Source organism: Mus musculus, chromosome 14 (assembly GCF_000001635.26).
Source record: "Mus musculus strain C57BL/6J chromosome 14, GRCm38.p6 C57BL/6J".
NCBI lineage: Eukaryota > Metazoa > Chordata > Mammalia > Rodentia > Muridae > Mus > Mus musculus.
Window position 1 is genome coordinate 54,233,731 of NC_000080.6, and position 20,358 is coordinate 54,254,088.

Here is a 20,358-nt window from a genome sequence, read left to right on the forward strand (position 1 = left end):
CTTCCCTAGTTGAGGAATAACCCACGGTTAGCCTCTCTGTGCGTATGGAACTGAGAGCCACAGAGCAAGCTAACTAAAGTCTACAGCAAGCCTATGGTGCATTTTCAAATTTGAACTCAAGACCCCTGAAAGTAGTTTGTACTGTTGTAAACGGTACAAACTCACAACAAGCTACGCCTGCCGCCAAGGCTAGTCCAAGGGGAAAATCACAACCCCGAGACAAAAGCAGATCTGCGCCTGGAAACTAGTACCCGGCCCAGGTGGCTCTAAGCCACTGCGAGAAATGTAAATCTTCACGCGTACTGTTGTGACGTCTTCCTTTGCTCTTAAAGTCCGATTGCTTTTCATATCTGAAATATCTGCTTATTGAATCCAAAGTAAACCTCATCCACTTCTCCGGGGAAAGCTGCAGGATGTCTGCACGAGTGTCGAGCACACTGATCGCTCAGCCATCCTAGTGAACTTCTCCTCAGTGCTAGGCCTTGGCCCACAGGACCCCTGCCAGGTTTTGTCATTATATTGAACCCAACCATTCCTAAAAGGCTTGTTAACTCACTCTGGAGTATGTCTAGCTAAGCAAAGAGCTAATAAAGAATGGAGAGGCTCAAGCTCTGTTAAGCTTCCGGGTAGTTGCAGGATACACCCAGAGCTGGAAATGCGGGCATCTCAGACTTCCGGGTGCACACCACCACCTGGCACCGTGTTAAAATGCAAAGCTTTGCTTCTGTCGCTTGGGGGTAAGGCCTGGGAGTCTCCTTTTCCAACAGCTCCAACAGTGGCCAGTACCACTAATGGCCGACTACCCACTGAATGGCAAGCCTCAATCATCCAGGATAGGGGTAGTCAGCTACACCCGAGACTGATTTGATCCAGTGTGACCCGGGCAACAGAAGCGTGAGTTCCTCAGCCTATGGCAGCGTGCAGTCCTATGGGAGGGCTTCTGGAGCACGGGTCATTTGGTAATCAGCTTCAGGGGAACACGACAGGGCTGTTCCCCATATATGGCAAACTTACTGCTCCTGAGAGACACAGAGCTCACTGGATACAGGATGCCTAGACTTCAGCCAGCAGACGCTACTCTACTCCGGCTTTGTCTTTAAAGTGATCTCCTGTGAAGACCTATGGTCTTAAGCACAAATCTGAGCTTCATTTCCTGACCTACTTCAGGAGAACTGGACCCTCTGAAGACAACTGTGACGTGAGACCAAGGCTTGTGAGGGAGCTTTGGGAAACAATGTGAGAGAAATCAACACCCGTGCACGCGCACACACGCCAGTCACATGCCACAGGCAGCACAGACAACCTCTCGTACACACAGAGTCACACAGAATGCAATACACAGACACACCTGCCTGCAGTCACAGTCACACCTCTCTCTCACCACACACACACACACACACACGCACACACACGCACACACACACACACTTTGCACTTGTTCTATACTGCCCAAGAGACACACATGTATTTCACTCTCCCAGAAGCTTATGGAAACGGACATAACAGGAAGAACACACAGGTCAGTTTCTGACAAGTGTTCACTGGTGCCGTTCCAGACAATGAAGGATTAATAAAGGATTGCCTGACCGAGCAAAGGACAAAGGACTGCCATTTTCCAGGTTGTCAGCAATGACAACTACTTAATGAAAACAAAGGTGAAGGGTCACAGGTGAAGAGTCACAGCTGGGAGCAAGTCATGAGAGCGCACTGAGCGGAGGGAAACGGACACACAAACATGAAGGAACGAATGGCACTTGGAGGCTGAAATGTTTTTAATATGGAAAGTAAGGGCTACAGTGAGGGGAGGCAGATTCTGTGTTAACAGCCGTACACTGTGGAGTTGGTCCGATAGAGCGAAGGGAGTTCTCTGGACGTGCCACCTCACAACCAGTGAGACTCGTAGTCAAGCACGAATCTGAAGAAGCCATGTGCAACAAGCTGCCAGCTCAAGAATGCTGATCCAGGGGACGTCAAAGAGTGAGCCTGAAAGAAGCACAAAGGTGTGTCATGTCCCAAATCCTTCCATCTAAACTCTCAACCCACATGACAGCTGCCGCACTCCTAAGTGCATCTCAGTGTTACATCCCAGGCTACAATAACCAGAACATGGCCAATGTTTCACAAGCGTTGTATGAGAGTAGCCTCTAGAAGGACTATGCTCACACAGAAATTCCAAGCTCACAAAAAGAAAAGGAAAAAAAGGCCGTTGAGGTGCTGGAGACTGGCAGCCAGCTCTTGACTTACCAATCCTAACTCTCCACCAGCCACTCACCTTCCTGGCCCTCACATTCCTCAAAGCACTAATGTCCAGTTTGAGGACAGACTAAAGAGCGTGGATAAAACTTCTCAGAAACCTCAGAAAGAGTCAGGTCTGTGAAGAGGTAATTTAGTTCTCACTTCTCATAAGTTACTTTGGGTAAGGTGAGCAATGCCTGCAGTGGGGCCAGGTTGCTGCTAAGAGCAGGGTGGATTCTGATACTAAAACATGTGACCCTTACACACCAAGGCCAGTCCACCAGAAAGGAAAAGCTCAGGAAAGAACGGGTCTTTGGTGGTAGTTTCCAGAAAACCCTGTTTTGTCTTCTCCAGTGAGGACAAACTTGGCAAGTGCTCAAACAGAGGCCTTGGGGTTTCTGAAATGCTGGCACAATGGACCAGTGAGCAACTCACAAGAATGCTTTTATATCTACAAGCAGAATAAAGGCTGCTATCAAAAACTGCCTCAAAATCTCCTCCCTGATGTCACTGAAACACGCAGAATGGAAGACACCTACTGAGAGAGGTGAGGGGGTCCCCAGTCTGTCCCCCAGGAAGAAACAGTACCATCTGACCCACCTATTCTAATCACCCTAATAGAAAGCAAGGAAAAATACAAGAAATAATGAAAATGACATTTTCTATATTTCATTCTATAGATGAAAATAACAACAGCTCCTGGGACTGTGGGCTCTTTCCCAGAACCTTCTCTAGACTGTCATTATTATTGGACAGATACGATCAAATGCTGCCCTTCCCTGGATCCTGACCACCCAATCAGAGCTGGAACTAGGGTGATATAAATCAGAGACAACTGTGCTCAACTCCCGAGAGCAGAGCACTGTTGAATCACTCTAATATTACAAGGCACAGATCATAACTTCTAAAATGAAGGACACTCCAGAAAGCAACTAAGCCAATCCTCTCCTTTAGAAATGATAAATCTACAACTTGGTAGCTTGGGAATTTTATCCACAGCTATTCTGTCCAACACAGTACCCAGCAGCTACACACATGTATTTAACTCTGGTTAAAACCGCCTTAAATCACGGGCAGGCAGGGCTGCGGGGACAGGTGGCAGGGTGCTGTAGCATCACAACACCCAGAGCCCACAGTGTCAGGCATGCTGGCTCACGTCCGCAGTCCCAGGCCTTGGGGAGGCAGGAGGGTCAGAACTTAACTATGGATTGAGTTCAAGGCTAGCTAAGGATTCAGAAGAGTCTGTATGATAAAAATAAAATATAAATAAATTAAGGAAATTAAAACTTAGTTCCTTGGTTGGTGAGTCCCTTTTCAGAAGTCCACCAAGCAACATTAATCATGTGACCAATGACCACTGTTGTGGGTGGGGCGCACACACACTCAGAGGACCCAGGTGCTGTGTGAGGTCACCTCAGCTCTCCCAAGCTGCATGCTCCTACAACTCTCCTGTACCACGGTAATGATGCCGCCTTTGCAGAAACACCTGGGTTATCTGTCTTTATCCCTTCTTATAAACCACTCGTAACCTTTCCCATTTAAGCAAGTTTAATATTTTAACAAACACAATCCTCTAAGTATGTGTGTACACATAAACATACATATATAATCATTCATATACACATATATATATATATAAAATCATTACTCAAAAGTCCTTGAAAATAGAGAGCAATGAACATCAGAGCTTAGGATCCAAACATTCATTATTAAGTGCCCACTCAGTCACTTAGTACCAAGGACTAAAGCCAACTGAAATTTTGCGGAGGCCAAGTTCCTTCAGGTTCAAAGCAGGCACATACACAGCTATCTGTCTCCCCGCGCACAGGGCAGACAGGGGAATTATATGCACTGATATAAGGTGCATGTGGAAGACACAGGAATCCTAAAGATGTGGTGCTGACGAAGCATCTTATAGATGGACGGTTCTGTAACACTGGACATTTTATTTTGAACTTTAATGTTCTCCCTTCAGTCACCCATGAGAATATGAATAAAAAGTAACAACTGGAGGGGGGAAAGGGAGGGAGGGAGGAAGGGAGGGGGGGAGAGAGAGAGAGAGAGAGAGAGAGAGAACTCGAACCAAAATGGAGTCCACAGCACAGTGCCCATCATAACTGTATTAGTGAAAGTTAACAGCTGTAAGAGATTACAATGAAGGCCAAGCTCCTCACTGTACAGGCAGGGAAACTGAGGCCTGGGATCGGCCTTAAGGTCCCTACCTTCAGGAACCTGGGGGCGGGGGGTGGGGGGGGGGTGGAGCAGGAACAGGATTTAACAACTTTAAAGCAATGTGACAATGCAGGGTTCAAGAGGTGTGCACTGTGGGCCTGAGAGCCCAGGGACCAGGCGCCTGTGCAGCCCAGTGGGTAACAATGACTTAGGGCTGGAGTCACCAGAGCCGGAGGTAAACAGCTAGGTCAGGACAGGAACCGAATTCTTCACGGATCCCCCAGTAAACTATATCCTGGCTCTCAGGAGGCAAAGGAGAGGATCGTGAGTTCAAGAAGAACCCGGGCCACAGAACAAGACTATCTCAAAAAAAAAAAAAAAAAAAAGAGCTGGATCAGTGGGTACTCCTGCTACTCCTGACAACCTGCGCTCCATCCCCAGGACCCACATGGTGGAAGGAGAGAGCAACCCCCGAACATTGTCCTTGGATCATCTGCCATGCTGCCCATATCCACAGACACACACCCCCACCACACACACACACACACACACACACACACACACACACACACACGAATAAATCTAACTACATCTGTCTAGCTCTCTGCCTTCAAAAGACCAACCAGAATAATTCAGCCACAAATTAAAAGAATCAATTAATGCTTTTTAGGAACTATTGAGACCAATCATAAAGAAGTTACCTGACTTTCCAGCCCCCTGAGGGCTGAGGCACCGAGATACAGTTAGGGGACCCACTCGCTCATCAACTAAACACTGAACAGTATTGCCAGGGGGCACTCCGAGCTGGAGGCAATAAAGGGTCTAGAATGAATGAAAGCCAAGTCCAGACACTGACAAAGGGAACCCTGTGAATCCTGCATTTATCAGCACAGGTGAGGAAGACAAGCCTGGGTCCTGCTAAGGATCCCTAGCTCAGCACTGCCATCTCCTAGCCAGGATGGAAAGAAACCCCTGGTCGGCATTTACACTTACCTGGGCCTTTGCTGCCCTCCCATGACGGGAAAGGAACTAGCTTTAGTTGTTCCACCAAAATACAATTCCTATGCTTTGTGATCCACTCCCAGCATAGGAAAGGTGCATCCACTAGATGGCGGCAGAGTGCAGAGGGTACCATCTAGACTGAAGAGATGGCCCCATGCCCATATGCATGCAGGAAGCCCTAAATGGACTCGGTAGGTTATAAAATAATTTGAAAAGAGCATGTGGTGGGGTACTAGGTAGGGGCGGTACTACCAAAATACACTACAAACGTGTGAAATTGTTAAAGAATAAATTAAAACTTTTTTTCTTTAAAGTCCAGGGCAAGTGGGCTGGCTCAGGGAGGATGGGCACTTCCCTGGATGCTGATGCCCCAGTGTGATCCCTAGGACCCACACGGTGGAGAGAGCTTTCAGAGGTAGTCAGTCCTGTTCACCACATGTGTTCTAGGCACACACACACACACACACCAGCTCCTCCCCCCTCAATAAAATCTAATAAATTTTAAACAACAATTTTTTTTTCAAGTTCCAGGCAAGCCTGGGATAAGGAGACCCTGTCTCTTAATTAATTAAAAATAAAGATGGAGATGGAAAAAAGGAACACAGTTTGAGTCCCTTCCCAAGGTAATTCTCTAGATTACTAAATTATGATAAATTAAAAAAAGAAAGAAAGAAAGAGAATTGCCTAGTAATAAACAGTACTGTCAGCTCAAAGGTAGCCTTCCAGCACTAGCTAGGATTAAAGGTAGCCTTCTAGCACTAGCTAGGATTAAATGCTACGAAATTTTAAAGATAGTAAGAGACTCTCCCCATAATATTAAAAAAGCAGAACTAACAAAATTTCAGCCCAGGCTTCTGGCAACAACCTCCATCTAGGAAGGCAAGCACACTAACGTTGTGTTATTCTTGGTGCCCACGTCACTTTCCCCAGTCCCATGGCCCATATCGCCAGGTATGTGAACTCCCCAAATGCAACCCAATGGTGCGCCATCTCCCTTTTCATCCTTTCTTTTAAAAACCCTGAAACCGGGCAGACTATGGCACACATCTTTAATCCCAGACACAGGAGGATCTCTGAGTCGGAGGCTAGGCTGGTATAAAGCAAGTTCTAGGACAGCCAGAACTACACAGAGAAACCCTGTCTAGAAAAACAAACAAACAAGCCAACAATCTTGAAACTGGAGCTGGAGAGATGACTCAGCAGTTAAGATTATAAACTGGTCTTTCAAAAGACCCAAGTTTGGTACCCAACACGACAATGAGCAGTTCCTAACTGCCTATAACTAGCTCCAGGAGACCCATCACTTCTGGTCGCCATGGGAACCTGCACTAACATACATAAACCCACAAGACATATACATATATGCAAATTAAAATTAAAATTTTTTAAATTAGAAAAAGGATCTAAAATTGGGCCCAGGAACTGAGGACCTATACTTGCAATCCCAGCACGTGGCAAGGGTTGGAGGGTCAAGAACACAAGGCCATCCTTCAGTACATAACTGATTTGAAGCGACCTTGTCCTACATGAGAGTCTGTTTCAAAGCAAAAACAAATGAAAGATTTCTCCTTGTGCTCTCTGGGTCTCTCAGTGCCCAGTCTGCAAATGGGAATGGCAGGCTCGCCTGCTTGAGGCCATTTGAAAGTCAAATGATACTCACAAGCACTTGTAGGACATGCAGTGAGCGCCACTTGAAGCAACTGCCCTTCACTGGCCCCCCTAAGTCACACTGACTTTTACAGCGCAATGCCATTTTCTTTTGATATGCCTTTTCTTCCTGGTTTTAAATACCACCTTCAAATTCATTAAATTTTTTAAAATGCCCATCTGTCAACTGGAAAATAAGGAGACTGTTAGGCAGCAACATGAGAATCTAGCCCCAACTGTGCTGCCCTATAGCCCCGTAATTCATTTCACAGAATAAGGGCATCAACACCGCCAGTGTCTTAGGAATGAGTGTTTTATAAGCGCACTGAGTGGTCTTGTTTTTGTTTTCCTTTTCATCCTACCTTCTGAGTTAGTGTGACCATTAGAGCACACAGCTGAATGAAAACCACACAGATGGGACAGACAGATGTGTGGGACCACAGGGTAGCTAGCGTGTATCGGGTCAAAGGTCTCTGGAAAATGTGCAGGGCGATCCCCAGACAAGAGCGTTTCCCCACCTTTTCTAGGAGCCTACTACTTTCAACAAAGGACGGGCACTGCGATCTGGGACTGGGCGATTCTGCACACACCATGCATCCCTGGTTCTCGTGTGAGGTTTCTGAGGCTCTCAGTACCAACACACAGGTTTCCATGTAGTGATGTAAAGAGGGTGGACCTGGGACATTTTCTCCCAAAAGGTTATTATTTCCTAAGATTCTCTTCTCTTGCCACCTGGAAGCAATAGTACGAAATCTTATTGTGCAAAGGAAAGGAAAAGCACAGGCATTCGTCCCTGAGTTGCATGAGCATAGGGCCAAACATCAAGCGGCAGAGGATACTCTACATCGTGCGCCTGTGCATCTGGGAAGCAACTGCATTGTTCCCGGCTCATTTTCTCTCATCAAGGAAAAATATGTGTTGGGAAAAATCATGTCCGTTTCACTGCTTTAAGACTCTGCTTCTGGGATGTAGAGGGCTGAATGAGAATGGCCACAGGTTCCTATGTTTGAATGCTTCCACCCAGTAGGTGGAACTGTTTGGGAAGGATTAGGAGGTGTGTCCTTGTTGGAGGAGGTATGTCACTGTGAGTAGGCTTTCAGGTTCAAAAGCCCATGCCACTCTCAGTTAGCTTTGTTTCAAGCTTGTGGCTCAAGATGTAAGCTGCCAGCTACTGCCCTAACACCAAGCCTGCCTGCTGCCATGCTCCCCACCCTGACAGCCATAGACTCTAACTCTTTGCAGCAATCAATACCAAATTACACACTTTCTTCCACAAGCTGCCTCTGCCATGGTGTCTTGTCACAGCATTAATGAAGTAACTGAGACAAGACGGGAGAGTGGAGAGGAGGGCACACAACCTATGAAGGGAGGGCAGAGAGAATTTTCAGCTCTACAAAAGAGATCTAGGCCTACCTGCATTTCCCTATTAAAATTCTGTAAAGTTTGTTTGGGGGGGGCAAGATGGCTTCGTGCTTAACAAGGGATGAAGCAAACAAACCGAATGTTACCCATCTGGTCCTAAGTCTTCTCATAAGTTAATCCAACTTTACCATTTGAGTTCAGGGCACACATTCCTAAGAAGCAGCTGTCATACATTCACACTACTCTGAGTACCTACCAGGCAACAATGGCCATAATTAATATTTAACATCAATGGCAATCAGAATTGGGAAAAAACTCAAGAACAAATCTAAAAGCAAAACTTGCAGTTTATCTTTCTTCAAAAGCCTTTGGGAGCACACCTGTAACCCACAGGCTGACGAGCGCGATGAAACTGCTGCCCGCTGAAGCTGGGCAAGCCTGCAAACACCCTACTGTACCATGGGAACTCGGCCGACCAGGACCAGAACCAGCCCATCTAATCCACCTGCTGGAATCAGCACAGCAGCACAAGGCTGGGATGGCCACTTACGCTCCGCCAACCTCCAACTCCACGGTAAGGAGACGGAGTTCAGCCAACGAAGTTCATGACGACAAGGTGCAGGATCGTGCTGGCAAAGAGGAAGTCAGCAAAGGCTCGCTCCGGAGAGATGCCTTGGAAGTCCGCCTTGTTCTGGGGGTTGATCTGTATTCTCAGGCAAACTGGGTAAGAAACAAAACACAAAAGTCATTATTCAGAAATATAAAACAAATGATTGCTAATCAATACACAAATATATCCCGTGATGGAAAGTCTCTAATAAAATGAAAGCAGCACAGCCAAGAGGCACGCACAGGAGTGACCCCTGTGATGTCTGTACACCGTCTAGAAGTTAATGTCTATTAACAGTACAGGGAGACTACATACCACATGTAGACAAGAAAAAACTAAACGGCAATGAAAAGGAACTTCTGCTACATCCAAGTTAGATGGAATTCACCACGCTATGCAGCACAACTCAAACATGAAGAGTGCACACTAGATGATTCATACATAAGGAGCCTTAACACCAGGCAAACCAGCCAGACCTGGTGGTCCACACCTGTGATCCCAGAACGTGAGAGTCTGAAGGAGGACAGCCACAAGTTCGGAGACCAGTCTGGACTACAGAGTTAAGACACTCTCTCAAAAAGTCAAGACAACAAAAACAAATAAACAAAATAGGCTGAGTAAATCTACAGTAGCATAAGACAGATAGTGACTTTCATCTCTCAGGACAGAATCATGGCTTAAAATGCAAGAAACCTGTACAGTAGTGATAACGTTCTGTCCTGATCCAAGTCATCATAGTTAGACCGGAGTGTCTAAAACCTCACCCCAAACTAGGTATGGTGCTGCACCGCTGCAGCCTGGCACTGCAGGAGCAGGTGTAAGGGCGAATCATTCAAGGTCATCTCCAAGTCCACAGCAAGTCCAAGGGGAACCTGAGCTACATCAGACACTGTCTCAAAAAATATCACACTAAGATTGTGAGGTAGCTTTCTGGGGAGGACATTTGCCGACAAGCCTGACAGCACACACACATCCAATAACTAAAAACTGAAAAAAGTAAATAGAAAACTAAAACTCATAAAATTATATACCTTTACAATCTTAACTTTCCGTTATTAAAGGAACAATAAAGGGGGAAAACAACACATCAGAGGTGCTAAAGCTGTAAGCTTACTCACACCTCCTAACTGCCTAAGCACTCTTAAGCTGGTTGACTTCAAGGTGTCTAATTATGCCTACACGGGCTACAGATGCAGCAGTAACGAAGACTGGGATGAATGATGACCCTATAGCATCTTAATCATCTTCTACCAGAAGATACACGGCAGAGATCAGGAGTACAGCTGAAGGTCCACAAGGGCCTCCTGCTGTAGATACACTGTCTTTGGTAAAGTTCTAGTGGCTTTATTTGTCACAAAAGACAACAGAAGATCCAACACACAAGACTCTTGACAGTGATCTCTACTCCCACGTTTCTGTATCCCTGAAGTCTCTAACGAGGCGGCAGCCAGTCACCCAGACATGAAAAGCAGCTCCAGGGGCATTCTCTGCTCAAACACCTTTTATGGCTTCAATAAATTATTGCACCTGCTTCAGGCTAGCATCCACTCCAACATTAACAAAGAATCCACTGAGAAGACAGAATGATCAGATTAGTCCTCCAGAGTTCATCACCATGGCAACAGTTCCCATCAACCTAAGCACAGACACACTGCGGAAGTGCACTGACCTTTATGAAGGGCACTGGCTGGAGTAAGAAAACCACTTAAAGCCTTGCTGTAAAAGGCCAGGCTAGTCCACCTCTGGGGGAAAGCCACTGGCAATACCACTTAGTATTTAAAATGTTTTTACCTTTTAACAATGAATGTGTCTTACAAAACACAGTAGGTTTGCAAAATTGAAAGAAAACAAAAAGAAATGCTCCAAATGTCACCAAGGGGAATAATTAAATCATACTACACACCTGCAATGAAATCCTATGCAATTATTCAGACTAAGGGAAATTCTCTATACACTAACAAGAAAGCTATCCACTTTCACTGAGTGAAAAAAATAGTCAAAATCACTAACTCATGTCAGCTCTCTTTTTGTATGTGTCTGTAGTATTGCGTGTAAATGTCTGTATTTTGTGTATGTATATGTACATGTTCATATGTGCTGAACATAAGGGTAGGTGCACACATACATGTGTGTGGAGGTCAGAGGTTAAATTCAGGAATCTTCCTCATTCACATCCCACCTAATTTTTTTCAGATTCATTTTTATCATGCGTGTGTGTGTGTATCTGTGTGTGTGTGTGTATCTGTGTGTATGTCTCTGTGTATCTGTGTGTGCATGTATGTGCGCGCACGCGCACTTCACTGTGTGCCATGTCTATATGACTTGTGTATACAGGTGCTCCTAAAAGGCTGATGAGGGCATTCCTGGAGGTTGGATGTGGATTCTGGGAATCAAACTCAGATCCTCTGAAAGCAGGAAGTGATCTTAACCACTGAGCCATCTTTCCAGTCCACCTACCTTATTTTTGAGAAGGGAGTTCTTATGAACTCATGGATTCTCACAGACATTCTACTTGAAGCTTAGACTCCCTGGTCTGGCTAGCCAATGAGGTTCAAGGTCTGCCTGCCTTCCCCTTCCTCCACCCTGGGTGACAGACCTGGAGTGCTGGGACCTTAACTCAGGTCTGCCTGCTTCTGCAGCTGCTCTGCCGTGGGCCCCAAACTGCTCTTTCTAAAACTGTAACTTTTATATATAATTACTATGTTCATATTTACTTTACATCTAGTCTATCACTTACTTGTCAGCTAGCAAAAACTCTAGAGAAATAGATACAGAACTGTTAACAGCACTGGGATAGAAAATGAGGTAGTGTCTGGAGTAACTATGAGGGGACAAGAGAAAAGCTTTGTGCCAGTGGATACAGTCATGAGCTGCTAGTCACCTTAAAATGACTATAACAACTCAAATTAAGTTACAGTGCACAAGTCAACCCCACAACTATCCAGTGGACCTCAGAGGCCATTGAGATCAACACCCCATTTTTAAAAACTTGTTTAGTGTATGTGTATGAGTGTTTTGCCTACATGTGTATACATGCATCATCTGTGTGCGCCTGGTGCCCATTGAGGTTACTGGACAGCACTGGATACCCCGGAACTGAAGTTACATAAATGGTTGTGAGAAACCATGTGGGTGCTGGGGATGGAACCTGGGTCCTCTGGAAGAATAGCCAACACTCTGAATTGCTGAGCCATTCTCTAGCCCTTCAAACACCCCATCTGGTGCATAAAATGCCTATGCTAGTTGGATTCTTTTCTTTTTTTCTTTTTGCCAACTTGACACAAACTAGTCAGCTGAAATGAGAACCTCAGCTAGGGAACTGCATGTGGGGCTTTGGGTTGCCTCTATCAGACTAGGCTGGGGGGGTTGGGGGCATTTTTTTTTCCTTTTAAAAAATTTATTTTATTTATTGGGTATTTTGTCTTCATGTAAGTCTGTGTATCACTTGTGTACCTGGTGTCATAGGAGGCCAGAAGAGCATGTCAAACCCCCTCAAGGTGCCAGGTTCAATTCGAACCTGGGTCCTCTAGAAAAGCAACTATAAAAGTATTCATAACTGCTGAGTCATCCCTCCTGCATTTTCCTAATTAATGACTAATATGGAAGGACCCAGCTCACTGTAGGCAGTGCAACTATCCCCCCTAGACAGGTGGTCCTGGTTGTGTAAGGAACGAGTTGAGCAAGCAGTAAGCAGCAGTCCTCCATGGTCTTGACTTCAGTTCCTGCTTTTACTTCCCTTGATAAAGGGCTATGCCATGTAAGTCAAATAAGCCCTTTCCTCCCCAGGTTGCTACTGGTCGTAGTTTATCACAGCCATAGAAAGCAAACTAGAGCAATGTCCAGGAAGTGGTGGGAGACAGGTGAGCTGGAAGCAGCCTCCAAAGAAGAGCCTGGGAAATTGTCTGAAGGACACTTACCAGGTCCTGGATTTGATGAGCATGAGAACCACCAACCCTCCAAATCCTGTGTCACTCGTAAGTATGCCATATCCCTCAGCTGGCTTGGACACAGACAGATAAAGAAAGTGCTCCAGAAATGAGGGTTCAGCGTCTCCCTGAGGACTTCCAGAGACGGAAACCGACAGCCTCCTGACTGCCCATCCAGCACCTCTGCTCATCATCTCCTTAAAGGCTCATGTGTTTAGCAAAAGCTGTAACAAGCGCCTGCTATGAGTCAAGCATCACTCTAGACGCTGGGAAGATGGCAGGACCAGATACAGGACTCTGGCTCCCGAGGGACCTATAGTCCGTGGAGACAAACAAGTGTCTCCAGTCACAAGTCTGCAAACCAGCAAGGAAATTCTGTGTGGGGTACACACTGTGGAGAAAATGTAGCAAGATAAGGAGACTAGAAGGCTGTTGTATCCAGTAGTCGTGTCTTTAAAAATGCTACTAAAGACCATTTAAAGGCTAAAGAGCCAGGCACATAAAGATCTGGGGCAGAGCAATACAGATAGTAAAAACAGTCTTGCCACTTCCAAGCTATCTGGTCACTGATATTGAGGACTCAGGACAGAGTCTAGACTTAGCCAAAGGGCAATGAAGCAACAGTCAAGGGTTCGACTAGCCAAGCAACAACGACTCACATTCTTTAAAAGGCCAGACTGCAACATAAGAATGGTTTGCAGGACTAAAGATGAATGACTTAGGAAATGAAGAGCTCAGGGTTAAGGTGGTAAAAGTAGGCAGAAACAGAGACAGAGACAGCCTATATTCCAGAGAAGACAAAGCTTGCTGGTGAAATGGATGTGGGAGTTGAGAGAAATTATGAGATCAAAAAGACCTCCTATATATCTGGCTGAACAACCTACCCAGGGCTGACACTGTACACTGGCTGGTAAAAAAGCAGATGGCTGGGAAGGAGGGTAAGGGGAATGTCCATTTGGGATATGTAAACATGAGCGATTGAAGAGACATCAAAGAGAAATACGTCAGCAAGTGGATTTGGTATTTTGAACCAACTGGACAGGATACAGAACTTAAATTCACCTATGGTGCCAGGCAGTGGTGGCGCACGCCTTTAATCCCAGCACTCGGGAGGCAGAGGCAGGCGGATTTCTGAGTTCAAAGCCAGCCTGGTCTACAGAGTGAGTTCCAGGACAGCAGGGCTACACAGAGAAACCCTGTTGAGAAAAAAAAAAAAAAAATTCACCTATGGAAAGAAATACAAAATGAAGTGCCCAGCACAGTGGGAAGGAAAAGCCAGCAGGAGGTGAGGAGGAACGAGGAAGAGGCAGTCACAAGAGCGCTGAGAAGCGAGTGTTTCACTCAGAAAGAACCAGCCATTTGAGCTAAATACTAATGCTGAGCAGTCAGGTAAAGTGAGGCAGATGACTACTCCATCTGGCCACATGGGAAAATAGTTTGAAGAAGTGGTGGGGACAGGCCACAGCACAAGAGCACTGAGAAATATGTGGGGGTAAGGGAGACACAGCAACTACTCCTTCAAGAAGCTCTACAACAAGGGAGAAGGAAAAGATGCTAGCGATGGTTGCTAGCAGTGCCTGGGATCGACTGGAACTTATTTTCTTTTTCCTTTTTGAGACAGGGTCTTGGTTGGCCTGGAACTCACTATGTAAACCAGCCTGGCCTCAAATTCATAGATATCCTCCTGCCTCAGTCACTCAAGAGCTAAGACTAAAAGTATGCACCACCGTGCCTGGTTCAACTGTAAGATTAGACAATATTAGAGCAAGTCTAAAACTTGAGAATGACTCAATAGAGAAAACCCACAATGCTGAATGAAGGGATCACCACAGAAGCTGTTCAGCCACCAAGAGAAGACTGGTGCCTCTGTGTATGTAAGTGCAAGAGCTGACATGGGAGGGAATCAAACAGCAGAGGCACAGGAGCAGGTGTGAGCCACTAGAAGATGAACAGACTCCTGGCTACTCTCACTTTGCTAGTAAAAAACTAATATATAAGATAAACTGTGAATACAGGCAAAGAAATGGAGAAAACTGTGAGAAGTTACGAAGCACATTCTGGGAAGTGGACACACAAGGGACACACTGCATGAGCACTGAAAGGGCCAGGGAGCCATTAGGCTCCTGTCCTCACTAGCAATACTTCCACAGAGACCTGTCTGCATCCTCCTTCAGACTGTAAGACTCTTAAGGAGGAGCCGCATCTGTGATCCTCACAGCTGAATCCACAGCACACCAGCACAGAACCTGGCAAACAGTCCTCCATCTTCCTTAAATTAAGACAGCTGTGCTCACAATTTAACAAGCACAAGGATGCAGGCATGAAAGCGCCTGCCCTCGCCTCCCAGAGGGCAGACAAGTACAAGAAATACAGGCTATTGGAAGAGTCCCACCTCTCCTCTTCCTTACCTCATCCCCCACATACACACGCAAGCAAGGACAAGAGAGCCCTGGGTCCACTGGAAGAGTCAACAACCGTGAACTGAGAGGGGTCAGATGTGAACCAAGCTCTGCAGAGTAAAGGGACAAGAACCTCGGAATGGCAAATGACTTACTGACACTAGACAATGATGAAGAAGGTGGTGTTAACAAGGTCAGCTCCCAAAAGAGCCTGTGTCCTGAAAAAACAAACAAACTAAACAAAACACAAACTCTACTTTGGAAACCACAGACAAATTTGGTTAAGTAACATGATCAGGCGTGCAAATCAGATCAAGCTAAAAGAGATACCACGCACGGGCTGCAAAGCTAGGAAGCAGCCTGAGACACCGAGAATAAAAAAGTGATGGATAGGACATTTAGAAACCAGACAATCAGCCACGAAGTTGGCAAACTCCCAATTTCCTGGACAGTAGCTGAGAGGAATCCAAAGATCAAAGGACACTCCCTAAAGTAGCTCCACCCCAGTCCACATAAGCCAATGGCTTCCTTGAGACAAAAAACACTCCATGTTAGTCTCCGTGTCTCTCAAATGCAAACTCCTCTGTGATTTCTTAACTGCGAGTACTAAAACTTTACTTTGTAAATGTCGTCGTGTGTGTGTGTGAGAGACAGAGACATGAATGTGGTATATGTGTGTGTGGCGTGTGTGCACGTGTGTCCAGATGCACGTGCCTGTGTGTGCATACTTTCAGAGGCCGAGGACATTGGGTGTCCTGCTCTCTTTCATCCTTATTCCTTTGAGACAGGGTCTCTCATTGAACCTGAGCTGGCAGGCAGCAAGACTCAGCAATCCTCTTAGACACTGCCCTGCGCCTCCCACCCCCACTCCAGCACTGGGGTTATAGGCATAGGTACCATGCCTAGCTTCTGACATTGGTGCTAGGTATCTGAACTCACCGCTGTAAGCACTCTAACCAACTAAGCCATCTCTCCGGCCCATAAAACTGTTTCCTAAGCTTGAGTACGGACGAACCAAAGTTGTAAAGTAACTTAAAACAATGACTTCACAGACTAGGGACGAGGCTCAGTGGTGGCGTGTCTGCCTAGTAAGACTTACTTTAAAGACAGACTTAACTAATTGCCACTTAATCTCCCTAAACAGTTCTTGAGATGAGCAGATCCCAGCTAGGTACAAAAGGAAACTACAAAGACTACCAACACTGGAATGTTAACTCTGACTCGACAGATGTTCCTCCTCTAGTGATAGCTAACAGGAAGATAAAAGACAGCTGCTGAGCATGGCTGAGAAAGGAAAATGACTTCCCTGAGGTCCTCTAAAAACCTACTACACTATCCGCTGCTGAACAAGCCCATCCCTAGTGCCCTCTCACCTCAAGTCCCTTCCTGAGACCCTGAATAAGCCACCCAGCCATGAGGAAACAGAAGACAGCATTGTGTCTTTTCAGGATTCAGATGTTTGATGCCAGCATTCTAAACTCATTTACAGTGTCCTAACCAATTTCTAAAGAGCAAATGTACATGCAAAAGAAACAACCAGCCAAAAGCATGGAGAGACTCAATCCAAAGAGGGCCCTCCCCCAGGACATGCAACTAACATCAACTTCAAGTCTGCCCCTTCACTTCCAAAAAGAGAACTGTTGTTGGACAGCAGGTGTGCATGCTATTTACGCTTTACTTAGTGTGAGTGTGTCCATGTGGAGGTGAGAGAAGAATGCAGGAGTTGGTTCTCTCCTCCCGACCCAGGCCCCAGGGATCAAACTCAGGTGATGCTCAGGCTTGGTGACAAGGACCCTCACCCACTGAGCCATCTATCTGCCTGTGCTGTCACTGTTAATTCTCAGATGATCTCCTACAGAAACAGGCCAAAGCTCCAGCATTAGTGCCACTTGGTCTTTCAAAATCCTCCCCCAGAATTTCCTATAACCTCCCTCACCAAAGCTGCCCCTTCCAGTCTCTTCCCAAAGACCACAGAAAAGTCAAAAACACCAGGCCTGAGGTCTCCTGTCTCAACAATGTGAGCGAAGGCCAAACAAGTTACCAGGCAATGATCTGGCCTAGTAAAAGAAGTTGGGCTTAGTAAAATGAATACTGTCAAAAGAAACATGGCAGCCAGGCTGCTGATACAACTTTAACCCCAGCACTCAGAACATGGAGGTACACTGATCTCTGTGTTCAAGGTCAACCCAATCTACAGTTCCAGCAAGGCAGGGATACACATTAAAACCCTGTCTCAAAAAAAAAAAAAAAAGAAATTAAAAGGAAAAAAAAAAAAAAAAAAGAAAGGATGGATAGGTGGGTGGATGATGAATGGATCTGAGAATTTAGCTCAGTGACAAAATACCCTGAGTTCACTGAAGGGAAGAGAATGCAAATGATAACTTTCTTCAGCAACAATGAATTATCAGAAACTTTTTCTTTTCCTTAAACCCAATTTTATTTCTCTCACCCTATTCCCTGTTACCTAAAAGATTTGTAAATATCACTACTAACACCAATCTTACTACTAATAATGACTTCAGTACTAATAATGTCCTAATAATGTCCTCACTAATAATGTCCTCACTAATAATGCCCTCACTCCTAATAATGACCTCACTACTAACAGTGTTCCTTTGCTAAGCAGTCTAGTCAATAACAAGCCATATATATACCTCCCACTGAAACCTGATCATTTCAGCCTCAACAGGCACAAAAACAGGACTTAGGAGCTGGAGAGGTGTTTCAGTTGGTAAAGTGCCTGCCTCAAAGCATAAGGACCTGGTTTGCTGGCACATCTTTAACTGTGGAGTTGCAGAGAGTTGGAGAGAGGCAGACAAGACACCATACAACAGGAAGACACTCCCTCCCCAGAGTTCTCTATCCACCAGCCAGTTCAGTCTAGCCAATGAATACTTCTGCTCTTTAACCTCCATATACACACACATGCACACTGACACATAATGACACTTTACAATACATTATATGCACACAAAGATGCTCACAAAAATACTTTTAAAAGAACATTAAAAAAAAAAAAAAGCAAAAGCTGGGGCTGGGGCTGGAGAGATGGCTCAGTGGTTAAGAGCACTGACTGCTCTTCCAGAGGTCCTGAGTTCAATTCCCAGCAACCACATGGTGGCTCACAACCATCTGTAATAAGATCTTCTGCACTCCTCTGCTATGTCTGAAGACAGCTACAATGTACTCACATAAGTAAATAAATCTTTAAAAGAAAAAAAAAAAAGCAAAAGTCATCTACCAAAAAAAAAAAAAAAAGAAAGACAGATGGGATGAAAGAGAGAGTGTGAGCGCACTAACCTAACTTTCCAGCAAATCACTTTTTTTCTATGTAGTTCTGGTAAGTCAGGACTTAACTCAGAGGCTTGTGAAGATGGGTGGCTTCAACAGGAGAGACCTTACTTAAATCAGCTGTTAGCCCCACTCTGTTCCTACACTTCCATAACCAGAGGCTAAATAAGTAAGAGGTTCTCAGCCTCTTACTGTTCTCTGTCGGGAACAGTACTGGGCACAGTAGAGAGGTTTGTCAGACCTGGCTAATGGTGCTAACATATCCTGATGGTTAGGGTGTAGCCTCCAGAAACTGGACCAAAAACCAAAGACACTATGATGACCACTGAATAAGCTGACTTTGCAGCTCTAGCTCTGACTGGGGCACAAGTCGGCTGGGGCCTATTTAAGTTCTGAAAAGTAAAATTGTTCCCAGTGGGCCTGACCTAGCAATGTGAATGTGTACATGTGACGTGAGGTTTATGTTAAGACACTAAATCAAGTCTCCAGACAAGTCCAATGCTATATTTTGTCTCTGCCCAAACCAGCTGTAATTCACTGAGGAAAACAATTGCTAATAAACCCCCAAAACACTGCTGACTGACCATGATACATTTGGTAGTAACATTCCTAAGCCAAACCTGTTCCCAGTATTCTCTCAGTTCCATGGGGCAAGAAAAGTCAGACTTCAGATGAAATCCATGGCGGCAATCCTCATTAAACCTGGAAGTCTGTAAGGTTATTAAATGTGTAGAAGAAAGAAGAGCTAATACACAATTGTGTGAATAAAAATTGAGTTGAGGGTAAAGAGAAAAAGCACATAAATTATGCACAGAAATAAGTAGGGGCAACTAAAAAGCCAGCATCAATTGGGTTGCCTCCTCACAAGCAGTCACTAATATTTATATTCCTATACTATCACCAAAGTCTTCTCCTAGATGAAGTAGGGATTAGGCCAAAGTGATAGAAATGTCTCAGCTTGGCATTTTAATTTAAAGCTCTACCAACTTTAAATTTGTGTTAAAGTTTCATCAAGGTAGGATATTTTTCCTTAGAGAAGTATTAATTGCGACGAACACCAGAAGACTATTTCTTTACATATTCAGTTTCAACTCCTGTTAGGCATTAGAAACGTGACATTTCTGAGCCTGCTTCCTGGATCCCAAGAAGTAAGCGTGACTTCACAGACGACGGCCTTCTACAAACTACCAAAGGGTACCGTGAGGACGAAGCTGCGCGCCAAAGTGGGACATTATGACCAGGATACAGAATCATTACCCGCTAGGATGAAGCTGCCCACACAAGAGATGAAGCCAGAGAGGAAAGAGTTGAAGGGGAAGGTGCCCACGAGGAGACAGTAGCCGAACTGCAGCGCCCCGGTCAGCAGTATATAAAGGAGATAGGCGTCCAGCAACTTCAGCCGCTGCGGAGTGGAGCTCAAGTACTCCTCCAGGAACCGGGAGATGACGGACACCACAGACGCCGACATGACGAACACGGGGACTTCGGATACCGGACGACCACAGACGATGTGGCTCGCGCGTGCGCGTTAGCGGGCCCTAGCCACGCCCACACCGGCGGGCCAATTGGCTCCGGCGTAAAGGCCAGCCTTGGTGCGTCACAATTAATGCGCAGACACAGGCTGCATACCCAGACTGAGAACTACAAACGGAAATAAATTAATGCTCCTGCGCAGGGCCTATCTCCCCCTCTGGAGACGTGTACTATAGCCTTA

General features: G+C 45.6%; 1 protein-coding gene across 2 annotated transcripts; it reads right to left on the minus strand.

Annotated features, from left to right (window-relative positions):
- Positions 1–1,754: 1,754 nt before the first annotated feature.
- Dad1 (defender against cell death 1) lies at positions 1,755–20,199 on the minus strand. 2 transcript variants are annotated; one of them, NM_001113358.1, is made up of 3 exons: positions 19,902–20,199; positions 8,969–9,138; positions 1,755–1,983 (listed from the first exon to the last, which is right to left on the minus strand). In NM_001113358.1, exons 1-2 carry the CDS (start codon positions 20,110–20,112, stop codon positions 9,008–9,010), a joined length of 342 nt encoding a protein of 113 aa, NP_001106829.1. In that variant the 5' UTR covers positions 20,113–20,199; the 3' UTR covers positions 1,755–1,983; positions 8,969–9,007. The 2 variants fall into 2 exon arrangements, with proteins under 2 accessions (NP_001106829.1, NP_034145.1); NM_010015.4 differs by lacking the exon at positions 1,755–1,983 and having other exon boundaries at positions 5,931–9,138.
- Positions 20,200–20,358: the final 159 nt, after the last annotated feature.